This window comes from Electrophorus electricus, chromosome 19 (genome assembly GCF_041902795.1).
Source record: "Electrophorus electricus isolate QZ-2024a chromosome 19, ASM4190279v1, whole genome shotgun sequence".
In the NCBI taxonomy this organism is placed as follows: Eukaryota; Metazoa; Chordata; class Actinopteri; order Gymnotiformes; family Gymnotidae; genus Electrophorus; species Electrophorus electricus.
In genome coordinates, this window is record NC_137515.1 from 15,720,282 (window position 1) to 15,735,000 (window position 14,719).

The 14,719-nt window shown below is 45.7% G+C and overlaps 1 protein-coding gene across 3 annotated transcripts in view; it reads right to left on the reverse strand.

Annotated features, from left to right (window-relative positions):
* cblb (Cbl proto-oncogene B, E3 ubiquitin protein ligase) overlaps positions 1 to 5,672 on the reverse strand; it is a 46,077-nt gene extending 40,405 nt beyond the window's left edge. Inside the window, exons 1-3 of one of the 3 annotated variants that reach the window (XM_035535954.2) lie at positions 5,330 to 5,670; positions 4,689 to 4,866; positions 4,001 to 4,251 (exon numbers count right to left, since the gene is read on the reverse strand). In XM_035535954.2, the coding sequence (XP_035391847.1) occupies positions 4,001 to 4,251; positions 4,689 to 4,856 (419 nt within the window). In that variant the 5' untranslated portion in view covers positions 4,857 to 4,866; positions 5,330 to 5,670. Of the gene's footprint in view, positions 1 to 4,000; positions 4,252 to 4,688 lie in introns of all 3 variants that reach the window. The other 2 variants (XM_081702560.1, XM_081702559.1) reach the window with 2 other exon arrangements.
* Positions 5,673 to 14,719: the final 9,047 nt, after the last annotated feature.

Consider the following 14,719-nt stretch of genomic DNA (forward strand, 5'->3'; position numbering starts at 1 on the left):
GCCATGTTCTTCCTAAGTGTGCGTGAGGTCTTTTTGCGGGAGGTCCAGGCCTGGCCGGCCATGCTCTGCCTGTGGAGGGCCCTGTGTTCGCACGCAGTGAGGTGAAGTTGAAGCGGCGTGTTGCGCACCGAGCGTTCCCGCAATGTGTTGCGCTTTCATTGTTTACCCACAGCAGGTAGAGGAGGGCCGAAAGGTAGGCGGGTCTCAAGCGACAACTGTGTCATGTTTTTCTGCCCGAGGAGAGCTGGGACCTCACCACGGCAGGGAGCCCCGCCGCACAGCCGGACGCCAGCTTTCCATGCGCCCGCACATATACCGGGGAGCCAGCAGCACGCAGCGATGTGCTAAAGTGTGCTGGTTAGTTATCTCAAGGCTGATAAGATAAAGTCAAAAGGTGGTTGTACGTAAAAACACTTTCGCTCCTACACTGAGCTACTAAAAAGATCTTCTACTTGACCTTACAGAACACTCATGCAGTAGGCCTACTTGTAAAGGGGCATTTGTGATGTTGTGATGTGGTGCTATCTAAACCACCGAGAGGGAGGTGTCAAACACCTGGGGGAGAATAAATAAATAAATAAATAAAATAACAGGCTGTTCAAGAAGCCAGGAAGAAATGGCCTGACCTGCAGCAACCTCGCGGTCAATCAGCTGAAAGTGAAGCAGGTTTCATTTACAGGGAAGTGCATGACAACCGACAGCAATTGCTGCACAGGTGGTGGAGTGCATTAGCTCGGCGAGGTCCGGCTCAGAGGGGGTGTAATCCTCCCTCGCACTCCACTTGCAGAGCTGACAGAGGCCAGAGAAGACCAGACATCACGTCCTCCCATTATCTACAGAAGCAGTAAACACAGAGCTCAATTTCGCGGGTTAGCCATGTCTGCAGTGAGAGTGGCTGTGCACGGTGGAGCCTGTGACTGCTATCTCTAACCCTCTTAAAAGGCCAAACCTCAGCTATTTGGCTGCGTAAGCCTAACCAGCAGCTTAAACACCCCCCCGCTGAGCTCACCTCAAAGCCACTGCAACCTTCGTGCATTTCTCAGTACTTTATGCCTGTCTCAAAAAACAGACTTGTTTTCCACCCTCATCAGAACCGTTTCAGGTTTGTTTTTGTTTTTTTTATTTTATGTGGCAATTGCGTACTAAACAACATGTGCTACCAGGTATTTACACTTTGAGGCACACATCTGATATGAATAAAAAAATAAATAAAAACTGACAATGGACTTGCAAGCTGAACACCAGACTAGGTGCACAGTAAAATTAGTTCAATGATTAACCAGTAGTAGAGGATGAGGAACTAGGCAGCGGTATTGTGTTCCTGCAGGGGATTGTCTCTTGTGCCTGGTTCATGCTCCGACATCGGCAGCAGTGGCCAGAAGGGTAGCATGTCAAAGCCACAGAAAGAGGAGGACGAAATGACACGTCCCATGAACAGCCCATACTTCACTCTTTGCTCCGTGCGTGTGCGCTCGATAAGGCCACGTTCCACGTCCACGAGTGAGGCAAGGTCAGCCCTTAATGACACTACTGACCGATGCTAATGCATTTAGACCGTTTCAGCCAGGCACGGGAAAACCTCCAACCTCGTCGGCTGTTTGCCGTGACTGAGCAGTGGCCTGAGCCCTGCTGCAAGGCAGACTGCATCAAACGTCTACAGACACAAAAGCCCCCCACCCAACAGAGACTATAAGCACTGCACAATTAACTTATTATGGCCCACTGCAAAACTAATAGCAAGAAAATAAAACTATGACAAACGTAAGAGATTTTTCCCTTAACAGGCTGCGTTTTTTTTCATGATCTACGCATTTTAAATCCAGGGCTAACTGCATTGCCCTGACCAACTCTTAACTTAATTAGCTTTAGGTGTGATTAATTATGTACCCTTGATAGCACACATAGTCCCAATGAGCACATCAACTTGATACACTTGGATCCAACTGAAGGTAACAAAACATTTAAGCCCAATTATAGAATTATACACAACAATAAATATGGTGCATTAGGAAAGTCAAGACTTGACCTAGGCTAATATTGTATTTTGAGACCAGCAGCACACATGCAGACTGAAAAAACAAAATCCCTTAAAAAAAAAAAAAGACACTTGGATTTGAAGTCATCTTTTCTGCTGCAAAGATTCAGTATTTCCCCGTGTGTATCCAGCACAAGGCTGTCTGCGAGTAATGCTGTTTACAGCAGGCGGCCAGCCCCATGGCTGCTCTCAGAGGTACAGCACAATGACTTAAGCACATGGAAGACATGTGCGGGCCAAGCTACAGCCCGGCAGCCACAGCAGTGGGCACACACACTCCAGCACTACGCCGCCGCTCACCTTCCGTCATTATTACCGTAATCGACTTCATGCACGCAAGGCCACATAACGCATACGCCTCCGATCTCAAACTGGTTTTGTTTGTGGAGGAAAGCGCTCCTCCGCTATGCGCTGTGGGCCCGCACAGTGGGGCCTTCGGGGCAGCAGAGGGGGGACTCTCCCTGGAGACGCAAACACGCGGAGACACGGCAGGAGCGGCGTGCCGTCAGCACGTGTGTCTGCTGTGAACATGCTGGGGGTACGGCAGTGTGTCAGCACAGCCTGTCAGGCAGAGTCCTCTGGCTAACAAAAGCACCTCTACTCTCCATCACACCAAACTCCCAATACACCCACACCCACCCACACACACCCACACCCACCCACACCCCACCTGGCCTTTACTGGCCTGTTTTCTCATCTCCATCACTCCACACACACCCCCCACCCCTTCATGCACATGGCTGTTTTCTCAATCACTCGTTCCCTGCAGAGAGCAGGGAGTCTGAGGTCAGTGCAAGGGACAGAACTGGCAATTTGGCCAAATTAAACACCCCTGCCAAGAGCTCTTCCAGGAGCAGTAGAGTGGCCCCGACCACTCCTATTGTGTCTCTCACACACACGCACGCGCGCGCGCACACACGCACGCACGCACGCACATAAATGTTGGGCAATAAACCAACAACTAAAAATACGCTGTTGGAAAACATGTTGAGGACTCTCTCAAAATGTACACCGTACAGCAGTTACCTAAATAATTAGGGGCCAAAATAATTGCAAATGAGAGGCTATACTTTAAACCAGATGCTGGAAATGTTACATTTGGCTGTCAGGAAACCATAAGGCTAAGATTTTCCTCTTCACTTCAGACATAATATTAGGAGAGGAGCAGGTCCTAAATCAGCAGGCTGTGAGCTCTCTGGACAGCATCTCTCCTCACAAACTAGCCGGGGCCACATACAAAGGAATGAGCTGACCTGGTGTTTGCCCTTTGTGCACACACATTAAGAGTTCTCATTAAGAAACGAAGAAACCTGCCATTGACAGGTTTGACCTGTGTGACCCCTGGCCCAGTATGGATGAGCTCATTCCATCTGACTGTCAGAAAGGGGCTTCTGTGGCAATTACCAGCTGCTCTTGCTATCGTTAAACACTGGAATAAATGACAAGCACAAAGAGTGTCATGTGACCTAACCTTTCAACAACCCCCCCCCCCCCCCCCCAGTTCCTGGCAGTGTGTTCAAAGAGAGGGGCAGGTCGTTGTCAGGAAGAAAAAAGCTCAACCAGGGATTAGGCTGAGAACCATGCTAACACTCAACAATTACCTCAAGAAAACCATCTGCCCATGTCAAAACACATGTCCATGAGGCAGAGTAGCTGGGAATAACAGTCTTGGACAGTAGGATAAACTCTCCCCCCCACACACACACACACCCCTCCATCATTCCCTGCAAAACAAGCAGTTTCACAGCACTGCTCCACCTGAACACTGTGCTCCACACACACACACACACACACACACACACACACACACACACACACACACACACACACACACACACACACACAAAATCCCCCTCCGTTTACCTGCCTACAAAAGACCCGACGGCATCCTCTCCATCCCACGTGCGCAGCCCAGCGAGAGACTGCGGCAACCCAGCACGCGTCCGTGGCCCGTGGCCTCCTTACCTGTCCTGCGACTGCTCCTCATACATCCTCTCCTTGCCCTCTTTAAAGAGGCGGATAGCCCTCTTGGACTTCTTCATCAGGCTGTCGATGTAGACTTTGAAGTAGTCGTTCTCGCTGAGCTGCGCCAGCTTCTGGCTCTCCTCGTACTTGCACAGGATCATCCGCAGATGCTGGTACGTGTCCGGCAGGATGTCCAGGATGTACGGAGGGCTGTTCTTCAGCTGCAGCCTGGGGTTCTGGCACAGCCTCACCTACACGGGACACACAGCTTGACTTCAGACGTTTCATTTAAACCTTAATGATGAAATGAATGCGTCCCCACTGGCATCTGACATAAAGGCTGGAAAGCTGCAGACATATTTCTCTTCATTCCAGACTTGTTTCTCCAATCACTGATATATGGAGACATTATGTGCAACTAAATACACACTGCAGTTTCAAACGCTTAACTGTGTCAATAGGTTTATCGTATTAGTCAAGATATTAATGCCTGAAGCTACAACTCTCAACGAGAGATGCAAAGTAAATGTGCGGCCGTCCAGTTTTCTTCATGCAATCATTCGGTGACGGTGAGGCTGCTAACCTTTCCAAAAACCGCTTTAGAGAAAACTACTTCAGTTTAGGGAGCAGAGGACACGCTGCCGCGTCTTCACGAGTGGGGGGTGTAAATACAGGTCCGGACGCTTACCACTTTGTCCATGAGTTTCCACGTTTTCTCCACCGTCCGACGGTCTGCCGCGGCTTGCTTAGGGGGTCCGACCGCGTCCTGAATGGCATCGATAATACCCAAAATGCGACCTTTGCGGGGGTTCTGGGCACGTCCACCGAGACTGCGGCCACTGAGAGCGGTTGCCATTTCCTCTGCACTACAGGGAAGACACGAGAGCTCTCTGTGCGAAACACACCGACTTCAGCGGAAAACGACAGCGAACGACTGCTCAGGCTGGGAAAATAAACCCGCAGCTACAGCCACTGAAGCCTGCTGCTTCACCTAAAAGGAAGTCGAGTTACTTTTTAAACAGCTCAGCGAAGAACATAGGTTAGATAAACTAGCTAGCTAGCTAGCTAGCTAACTGGCCAACAACAGCTACTGAACTTAAATTTCACTCAGACACCGTGTCCTAATTGTCGACTATGAAAAGTTCAACGTATTTAAAGTTGAACTGCGTTCGGTAAAAAATTGGATACAATCGCTTTAAGTCACAACGCCGCAATGAACTCTTCAACATCTGTAGGAAAGGAGTTATTAGATAAACCATGACTGTGGGCATTTTGGTGTTTCTGTCGGCGTAAGTGTGCTGTCGGATCGTCCGCAAACTCCAGACTTACTGCGGCAAAACAGAGGAGCTGCCAAAAGACGGAATGTCAACGCGGAGTTCCTGAGTCGAAGCAAGGAGGTCTCAGTAACAAAACAAAAACCGCGACGAAATAAAAACCAGCGCAAATGCGAGAGAAACTATTACATATCTATCCCAACGGTCTGTCAACAGAATACATTCTTCTACAACCTCTCCCCAAATAGGAAATGAAATGTATTTATTAAAAAAAAAAAAAAAAAAATCCCGTTTTCCACGGTCGCCGACACCGTCGCTGGGTGCTCGTTTCAAAATCAGTACGCGTTTAAAAACGCCTTGGATAAGAGGCGTCCGGGCTGCGTCGGGCTGTGTGCCGCTCCAAGGCGGAGTCCGAGCTGCGGCTCGCCATAGCGGGCCGCCCTCCCGGCGTGACGGATTGCCTTTCTCGCCAATCGCCGTCGAGAACCGAAAAGCGTTTACCTGACATTCTGCTAGCGACGAATAAAAGCGGGCGAAACCTTTTCGTAGGCGGTTCCGTATTTATTAGTATGCAAAATAGCTGTCGCCGAATCGCGTTCAACTTTCCAGTGGAAACTAATGGTGGTGTTTACGTGACTTTAAGCAACGTGGGAGATGAGTCAGTCTCAAGACTGATAAAATCAATTTCTGAATATTTTTTAAGAATCTGTTATCCGATTGTTCTGCTCTGTAATATTTAAACGTCTTGCGAATTTAACTGAGTCCGTGGAAGCAATGTTGTGCAATAGCCTTGCTAATTTCCCTGCGTGAAGAGGTAAACACCGAGAAAGCATTTGCTTTAGTTATAGAGAAGTCCATTATCATTACCTTTATACTAACACGCAGGAGGGTGTGAGTCACAGGCTGTGAGGTACACTTCTGCAAAAGCTAAGCTGTTGGAAGTAACAATATCAACTTGATAAGCTAATAATAGGCACATTTTTAGATTTGTTTATCGAATACCTTAGTACGTGCCAAATGTATCTCCTATACACAAATATCGTTTACATCCGTAGGCCTGTATAACTAATGATCACCATACTACTGGTAATACAAAAGTATATAGTAGAACTGTGTTCTAGTTTCAATATGGCGCACAGTCCCACTGTACAGCTAGAAACCATAAGCGAGAGTTCACTGACTCATCCAAATGAGAGCCATGTTGAGAACAATCATGGCTTTTCTCAAAATTGGAAAAAAAAAAAAAAAAAACACGAAACAGTTAGCTGCTCATCTGGTTCATTTCCGGCCTTGTCTTTATTCTGGACCTCAGAGGACAGCAATGCGGAGTCTCTGAATGCAGAGGATGTGCTTGACTTAAAAGCACGTTCATGTCATATTTCAAGTCTTTTCCTGAAATCTGCAGTCAGTGGAGGATTTTGAAACGTGAACCTGGCCCACGTACTTGGTGCTGTCACGGGCATGATGTCGGCAGCGGGAATCAGAGCCCCCCGGGCGGGTCACCCGATACAGCAGTGCTCTTATTAAAAGTGGCCCGGCTCTCAGGCTCGCCTACCCTCGCACTCACCCGCACAGAGAGACCACATGCCCGGAGGCCCTCATGTGAGTGTCTTTTATCAAAGAAAGAATGGATGGAGAAGCAAAAGGGAGGAGGAAGCCGTGACATATTTTATACATATAAAGTCGTATTATATACAATATAATTCAGCAGAAGAATGAGTATAGTTGAGAAGGTTCCGATGATCATCAGAGCACATCTAGAAAGACACAAGGAATAGATGTGAGGTCAGTAATGGCAGAGAAGTCAGACACAATTGCTGGTCTGAGGTCCTGAGATAATCGGCCGACCGTGGCTTTGCCTTCTGCATGAGACCCCCTCATCTTTCCTCAATTGCACAAACAGACAGATAGAAAGAGCGGAGGCGGGGGGGGCAGGGAGGTCCTGCCTGGCTTTGCACTGTAGCTCATCATTTAGGTAAACCTCTGTGTTACGGTAAGTGAGCGAGGTGTCTGCCAGCGCTGAGAGATGCGGTAACTCCATCCGTCTCTTAGTGCGCAAACCACATCATTTCACAACTTTTATACAAACAAACGTTACTGCTGTCATTTCAGATTGTAATGTTTAGAAACATCTGACATCAGTGGAGGGCAATTTGCTAGCAATTTTACAAACCGTCCTTTCCTTCTCAGTTTTGCGTAAGGTTCTGAGCAGGCTCTGCTATGATGATCAGAATTACTGGTGTTTTGGATGAGTAATACAGCTCTGCAGTGACTAATCCTGGGTGTTTAAGAGGAGTGACTGGAGCTAACAGGAAGTTTGTGGTTATTCAGCAGGCTTTGGGAAACACTCTAATCACAAAGTATGCAAATAATGAGGACAGAGACCCTCCAGAGCAAAGGACCCTCCAGAGACCCTCCAGATCATAAGCTGAAAGCTTTTCGCTGCATAGAAACGCTGCTGGAACTGTTACCAACTTGACTAACTGAAGATCTGCTGCTAAAACAGACTGTGGTTTATTTTGGTTACTGAGCTCATGGTTTATGATGATTCAAGGATTACAACTGCACGTGTTTTCTGGTAACAAATGAAATCGCACAGGCAACAGTTCAGCAGTTTCCTTACAAACTGCCAGATACAGAAAATATTACTCTGTTCTCGTACTTATAGAGGAACGTTACTCTAATTAACCCCTTTCAGTACAAGGACCCATACTGGCTCTCCATTTACATTACTCTTGTAACTACATACTTTTCGTGTTAGTCTCAGTGTAGTTACTGGATAAGTCACAATAATAACTAAATAATGGGTTGTAGAAAAGGTATTTAAATGTATAGTTGTTACCACCTACTATCCAAAGAGTTAAGGTGTTCATTTTCAAATAATCCATGTAAAAGCGAGTGAGGAAATGCAATTACACAAGTTGCTCAAAATTGAGCTGCTCCTCAAAGGTTTACAGTTATGTAATTTGTGTTCAGTAATCTAGTAAATTTGTATTCAGTAATTTTGGAATTGTATTCTGGCTCATGTCTAGACCTCTGGATAGACAGACCTACCTCAACTTCATGAATCCATATGTCATTAATTAGAACTAGAAACTGTGGTACCTGTGCGTCCTGCAGTCTGCTATCTAGCTGGACCTCAGCTTCATTCTTTCAGTTTCACTCATGGAGTTTTTCGATGTCATTGTAGTTCTAAAGGCTCCCACACTATGGAAAGCATGCATGTGCGGGTACTGCAGAGTAAACAGAGACGCAGCAAACAAACATAAATATCCGGCCATGCAGCCTAACGGGGGTGGCTGACCACTACTGCATTCAGAATGACATTAGAGTTTCCTGAGGCTATAGTTTGTGGTCTTTTCCAAATGGCTCCCCCTTTTAGTCATACACTCACACTCATGATGTAAAGCAAACAGTGGAATGGATATGACCTTTAATATTAAGACACTGGTCTGGTCAGAGCTGCACCAAATCATCTTGTTCTCAAATATATCTGTCTCATTCCCTCATGCTGCCTTTGCTTGCTCTAACTCCCTCCATCACGTTTCCAGAGCGACGGCCATGGCAACCAGGCTATATAAAGAGTTCTGAAAGCATGTGGTTCTCTGATAAGGCACATGAGTTTAAGAGAGGAAACTGCTGAAGAGGAGAAACAATCCAGTCAAGCAGAAAACTCCCCAATAGTTAATCTGAGCTGCAGCTGGTCTTAGGGTGAGTTCACACACACACACACACACACACACACACACACACACACACATGCCCACATACATGCACATGCAAATGCACACACTCATAGGGCCTCATCACATTCGTTTTTCTCACAGGTTGTCATCACCTTCACTCAGTGTTCTTAAAGCATTCATTTGTAAGATGCAGAATAAATGCACACTGACCACAGTGAATCAGTTTTCTGTCACCAAGACAGAAGCTGACCTGGTGACAATGCTCAAAGAAATCATACAGCACATACATCCCAAGAGACTAATCTGGCACGCCTAAGGAACAGTGGAACAGTGGCAGTTCTATCACTGCCCCCCCACCCCCGGCCAACTCCCAAAAACCAAAATGTACATGCTCTTCTAGTGTTATTTTCTCAAAGCTGTCTGACACTGCAGAGACAAGAACTGAGCCACCTGATAGAGTACCTTTGAAAGTTTTCATCAACAGACGAGTGTTTTTCGGTTAATCAGATTAGAACCGTGGTTATCCAGTGACATGACGAGTCATTTATTTATATCTCACTGAGACTTTTGGTGTCAAGCTGCTGTAACAGATGGTTAACCCGCCTTCTAGAAGTGTTCATAAGATGTCAAATTTAAATAAATAAATAAATAAAAATTGATTATTAGTGACTTATACATAGAATTAAACAACATCAAACTAGTGTTTCACCTGTTTTTAAATAGAGGATTATTGTTGTGTGTTGTTTTCTCTTTTAAAACAAAGTAGAAATGATTAAAGAATATCTAGGCTTCGTCTTTTGATTAACCGTTTCCTCAACCGATCGAATTCTAAGAGGAGTTTCATCAGCGCAAAGGGTCTGCGGCTTTTGGCGTCATGAGCCATGTACGAACTCTCCTCCGCCCATCCAGACAGCCCTCGCTGGCTTAACCTCCCGTTCCTCCGACTCGGGGAGAGCGAGAGGAAATGGGGTTGACGTCGTGAGGATGTGTAGGCTGCAGACTCTTACATCACCGGGACCGTGTTTGTCCTGTTTCGCGCTCCGAATCGGAGCACTGCGGAGAGCCAGAGGAATGCGAGCGCGCAGGAAACGTGCGCAAGGAGGAGGCGGGCCCGTCGCCCACTTCAGCGGCCTTAAAAGGAAGCAACGCTTTACTCCCAATTTCCCAAGCACAAGCGCTCCTCGGTTGCTCTGTTGTGAAATATGGCATTTCCTTGACTCCACGGACGTGCTATAAGCAAATCTGAACTCCAGCCTAGCGCGTTTCTTTAAATCAGACGGGATTAACTAAAGATGAAGTATTCTCAGATGCGCTGGGATTCTGCGGATCAACCTGGATGTTCTGCACGACATAAAATAGTTTGATTTTTGTTGACTGGTTCAGTCTGGCGCTGAAGGTTTAGCTCTAATGTAGGCTACAGGATTCAGTGCAGACGTGAGATTCAAAAACTAATTGGTTCACTAAAAAGAGTTCATTTAAGGAATACAAATGAGTAAAGATTAAAAAAAAAATGTAAATTTTTTTTAAAAAGACGCGACAATAGGAGAACCGAGTAAATGGAAACAGCGAATCCTCAGATAACTAGCTACAGGCATGACAGCTAGAGATAACAACCCAGTAGGGCTCGCAGTCAATGAAAATGTTTTAGTATTCGTGCATGCGATGTTATTGGACAAACGTATCACATTTCTGGTCTGTCTGGTATAGCAATTCCTGATTAGGGCTTGAATGGATCCTGATTAGGTCACACATGAGTCTTGTATATAGCATACACCCATCTCCAACACACGCACAGTACTTATAGTGCAGAATGAAAATGAAAAGCCAAAAAGTTTATTATTTATTATTACATAGCCATATGTAATTAGATAAAATACACTGCCTGGCCAAAAAAAGGTCACCACCTGGATTTAACTAGCTCAAATAGGTAAGAGCCTCCTTACCTATTACCTGGGTGATTATGTTTCAACTGGCAACAAGTTATTTAACCCTAAATGATGCAGTGAGTAGCTTCTCATTTGTTAAACAACCATGTGGAAAGACATCCTGTGGTCATGGAAAAGATGTTGATCTGTTTCAGAAGGATCAAACGATTGGCATGCATCAAGCAGAGAAAACATCTAAGGAGACTGCTGAAACTACTAAAATCGGGTTAAGAACTGTCCAACGTATTATTAAAAAGTGGAATGACAGTGGGGAAACATCATCTTTCAGGAAGGAATGTGGTCAGAAAAAAATCTTGAATGATTGTGATCAGCGATCACTTAAACGTGTGGTGAAATCAAATCGTGGAAAAACAACAGTAGAACTCGGATATGTTTAATAGTGAAAGTAAGAGCATTTCCACACACATAACGCGAAGGGAACTCAAGGGATTGGGACTAAACAGCTGTGTAGACTTAAGAAAACCACGTGTCAGTGAGGCTAACCGGCAAAAACGACCTCAGTTTGCTAGGGAACATAAAGATTGGACTGTGGAGCAATGGAGGAAGCTCATGTGGTCTGATGAGTCCAGATTTACCCTGTTCCAGAGTGATGGGCGCATCAGGGTAAGAAGAGAGACGGCTGAAGTGATGCACCCATCATGCCTAGTGCCTACCGCACAAGCCTGTGGGGGCAGTGCTATGATCTGGGGTTGCTGCAGTTGGTCAGGTCTAGGTTCAGCAACGTTATGTGCCCAAAGAATGAGGTCAGCTGACTACTTGAATATACTGTACAACCAGATTATTCCATCAAAGGATTTTTTCTTCCCTGATGGCATGGGCATATTGCAAGATGACAATGCCAGGATTCATCGGGCTCAAATTATGAAAGAGTGGTTCAGGGAGCATGAGACATCATTTTCACACATGGATTGGCCACCACAGAGTCCAGATCTGAACCACATTGAGAATCTTTGGGATGTGCTGGAGAAGACTTTGCGCAGTGGTCCAAATCTCCCATCATCAATACAAGCTCTTGGGGAAAAATTAATGCAACTCTGGACAGAAATAAATGTTGTGACATTGCGGAAGCTTGTGGAAACGATGCCGCAGCGAATGCGTGCCGTAATCAAAGCTAAAGGCGGTCCAAGGAAACATTAGAGTGTGCGACCTTTTTAATTGGCCAGGCAGTTTATCTTATTATTGTTTATATTAATAATGCTACTTTTGCTGGATGGAAAAAAAATGGCTTTAAGCACAAACGCATGTTGATGAGTGAAGCCGTAAGAGTGGCGCTGGGCTTCATTGTGCACAAATAAGCTCCTCAACCAAGAAGACCTAAGAACAAGCTCTGAATTAAAATCAGCCTGGTCCTCACACTGCCCTCCTGCACCATGGCTGGCAACTTGACTCGTCTTTTATGGGGAATGGCTGATTTAGAAAAGCTGTAGATGGGATGAGTGAAGAGCCAGAGGTGATTAAACTTTAAAGGGTTTCTCTCCCTCTCTCACTCTTCAGAGCTTCCTTTGAAAATGCCACTGATTGTGTGTTAGGATGGTGAAACCAGTGGAATTTTCTTTCAAAGCGACACCCCCCCAAGGTTGTTCACCGAGTGTGCTTCGGTTCTCATCACGTAGAAGAAGTTCATCCATTAGGTTTGTAGACTATTCATGCTGTTATAAGAATAGACTGTGGGTTTTAAACCAGACTCGCACAGAGACCATACTTGCTCAGCAAGTGGTAGGACTGGTGTGGGTATTTAATTCTTTATTCCATTTTCTTGAGTCATGCCTAAATGAAATGTGCCAGCATTCAGCTAATGCCTGCTCTGGGCAAAGGAATGACTAAAATGGGAGGCAGAAAAGGCCGGTTTTGTGGCGTCTGATAGCACTGGTCCGTTCATTGCTCAGCGCTGTGAGAGGTGTCCATTGTTTGAGCTCATGTAAGCAGTCCTGTGGCTCGAGCAGTTCTTCCCACAGTCAGGCTGAGGTGAGTGTGGAGGATGAAACAGCGGAACAAGGGAGCGCGTCTGGCCACAGCCTCCACGGAAACCGTTGTCACGCCCGCACCACATCACACAGAGCGGCAGAAGTCTGCCAAATCTGCACAAATGCAGTAAACATAAATGCAGATGTAAACACCAATGCGAACAGTTGCTGTTTTCACATGTCTCAGTATTGGCTAGAGGAAATTTCGCGCAAGTCAGAGTGTGATGTGCACCACATATTGAGTCGTGTCACCAAAAGGAAGGGCACCAGACAGAGGGGATGGGCCACAGTCCAGACATCGGAGTCAGAGGTTTATGTCTGGAAGAATGCCAAACAATAAGGATAGAAACATGAAAGTCATAACACAGACTATATGAGTTTAAAAATAAAATAAAATCTAGCAAAACAGCTTATAGAGCTTAATGATTTCACAGCCTTTCGTTTCTTCTCTCTTCTTTTTTTTTCGCAAACTGAGACTTTCTGTTATCACTTCTCTTTTCCGCTTGTTGAAGTCTTCCTGCCAGGGGTTGGTGGTGGTGGTGGGGTGTTACTGCAGTGAGCTTATCAGCTACATTATCTCCCATGGCATTCCAGCATTTCTGTAAAGAATCAGTGGGTTGGGTGTGTGTTTTGGTTCTGAGGAGAGAGATTTCTTCACGACTGTCAGGTCACCTTAACTCTCTCTCTCTCGCTCTGCCTACACTCCACCACATATGTTCTGCACCAAACTTTCTAAAAGCAGCCAAATCTCTCCTCTTTTCTTTAGCTCAAAAGCCCTGTACGACTCTCAAGGTCTCTAATCATGCCTGCCCTGTGCACACACCGACACACAAAACAGAACCAAGAGACACCAGGATCACCTGGTGACATTTCAGACAGAGTGGAATATTTGGCTGAGCAAGTGACAATGAGTAAGGAACAGCAGGAAAGGGAGATTCGGAGCTCCATCAGTGAACACTCCTAGCAGGCTTGGGTGGAACACAGGAGGCTGAGGGTTTGCCTGGTGGACCCACGCATTTTCAAAGCCCAACTTCTTGAATTCACCTGAATATAAAAAACATACTGATATATAGAATGTTGATATAAAAGGGCTGTCTGGAGTCATTTGACCTGCCTTTGATGAATTAGCATGTGTATCTTACCAGGAATGGTAGGCTGAATGATGGGAGCTGGGTTTAACTCAGGATAATCGGATCATTTTATCAGTGTCCATCCACTGGGCTACATAGGGACAATTTTCATAAAACAAGTCAGTGTGTTAAATCCTGTACTGGGTTGTACGTCTACAGCAGTGCACTGAGCAAAACTATGGGCCACGCTGACACACACACACAAACACGTTCTGATGTGCTACTAAGACCAAGCAAAGGTCACACCTGTGAGGAGCCATGCTGATTTCTTTGCTTTTTCAAAAAAAAAAAAGGGGGGGGGGGGAATATAGCTATAAGCCCTGCCTCATGGTTGAATTCTTAATAATAATCTAGTTCTGAGTTCAAAGTAGGTCTTTGTTTGACTGTGAAGAAATCACCATCCCATGTCATGAAACTATGAGCCTCATTTATTTGGACCATAAAATTATATGCATATGCTCTTTTGGTATTGCAATCAATCACTGGTCACTGACCTCTGCCACAGTCGATAACTGGCTTGTGTATTCATTTCACCTCAGCAAAATATTTTTGCATGAGTCAAACACTTTAGTAAATCATGCTGCATATGTCAAAAGGGGACCATTTAAAATTCAGCCTGGCCAACATCCTTTAGTTCCTCTAAATCCTCTAAAATGAACCCAGTCTGATGTCACACAGTCTGAGCCGGCATGCTGCCATGAGGACTTGCACATTCAGAG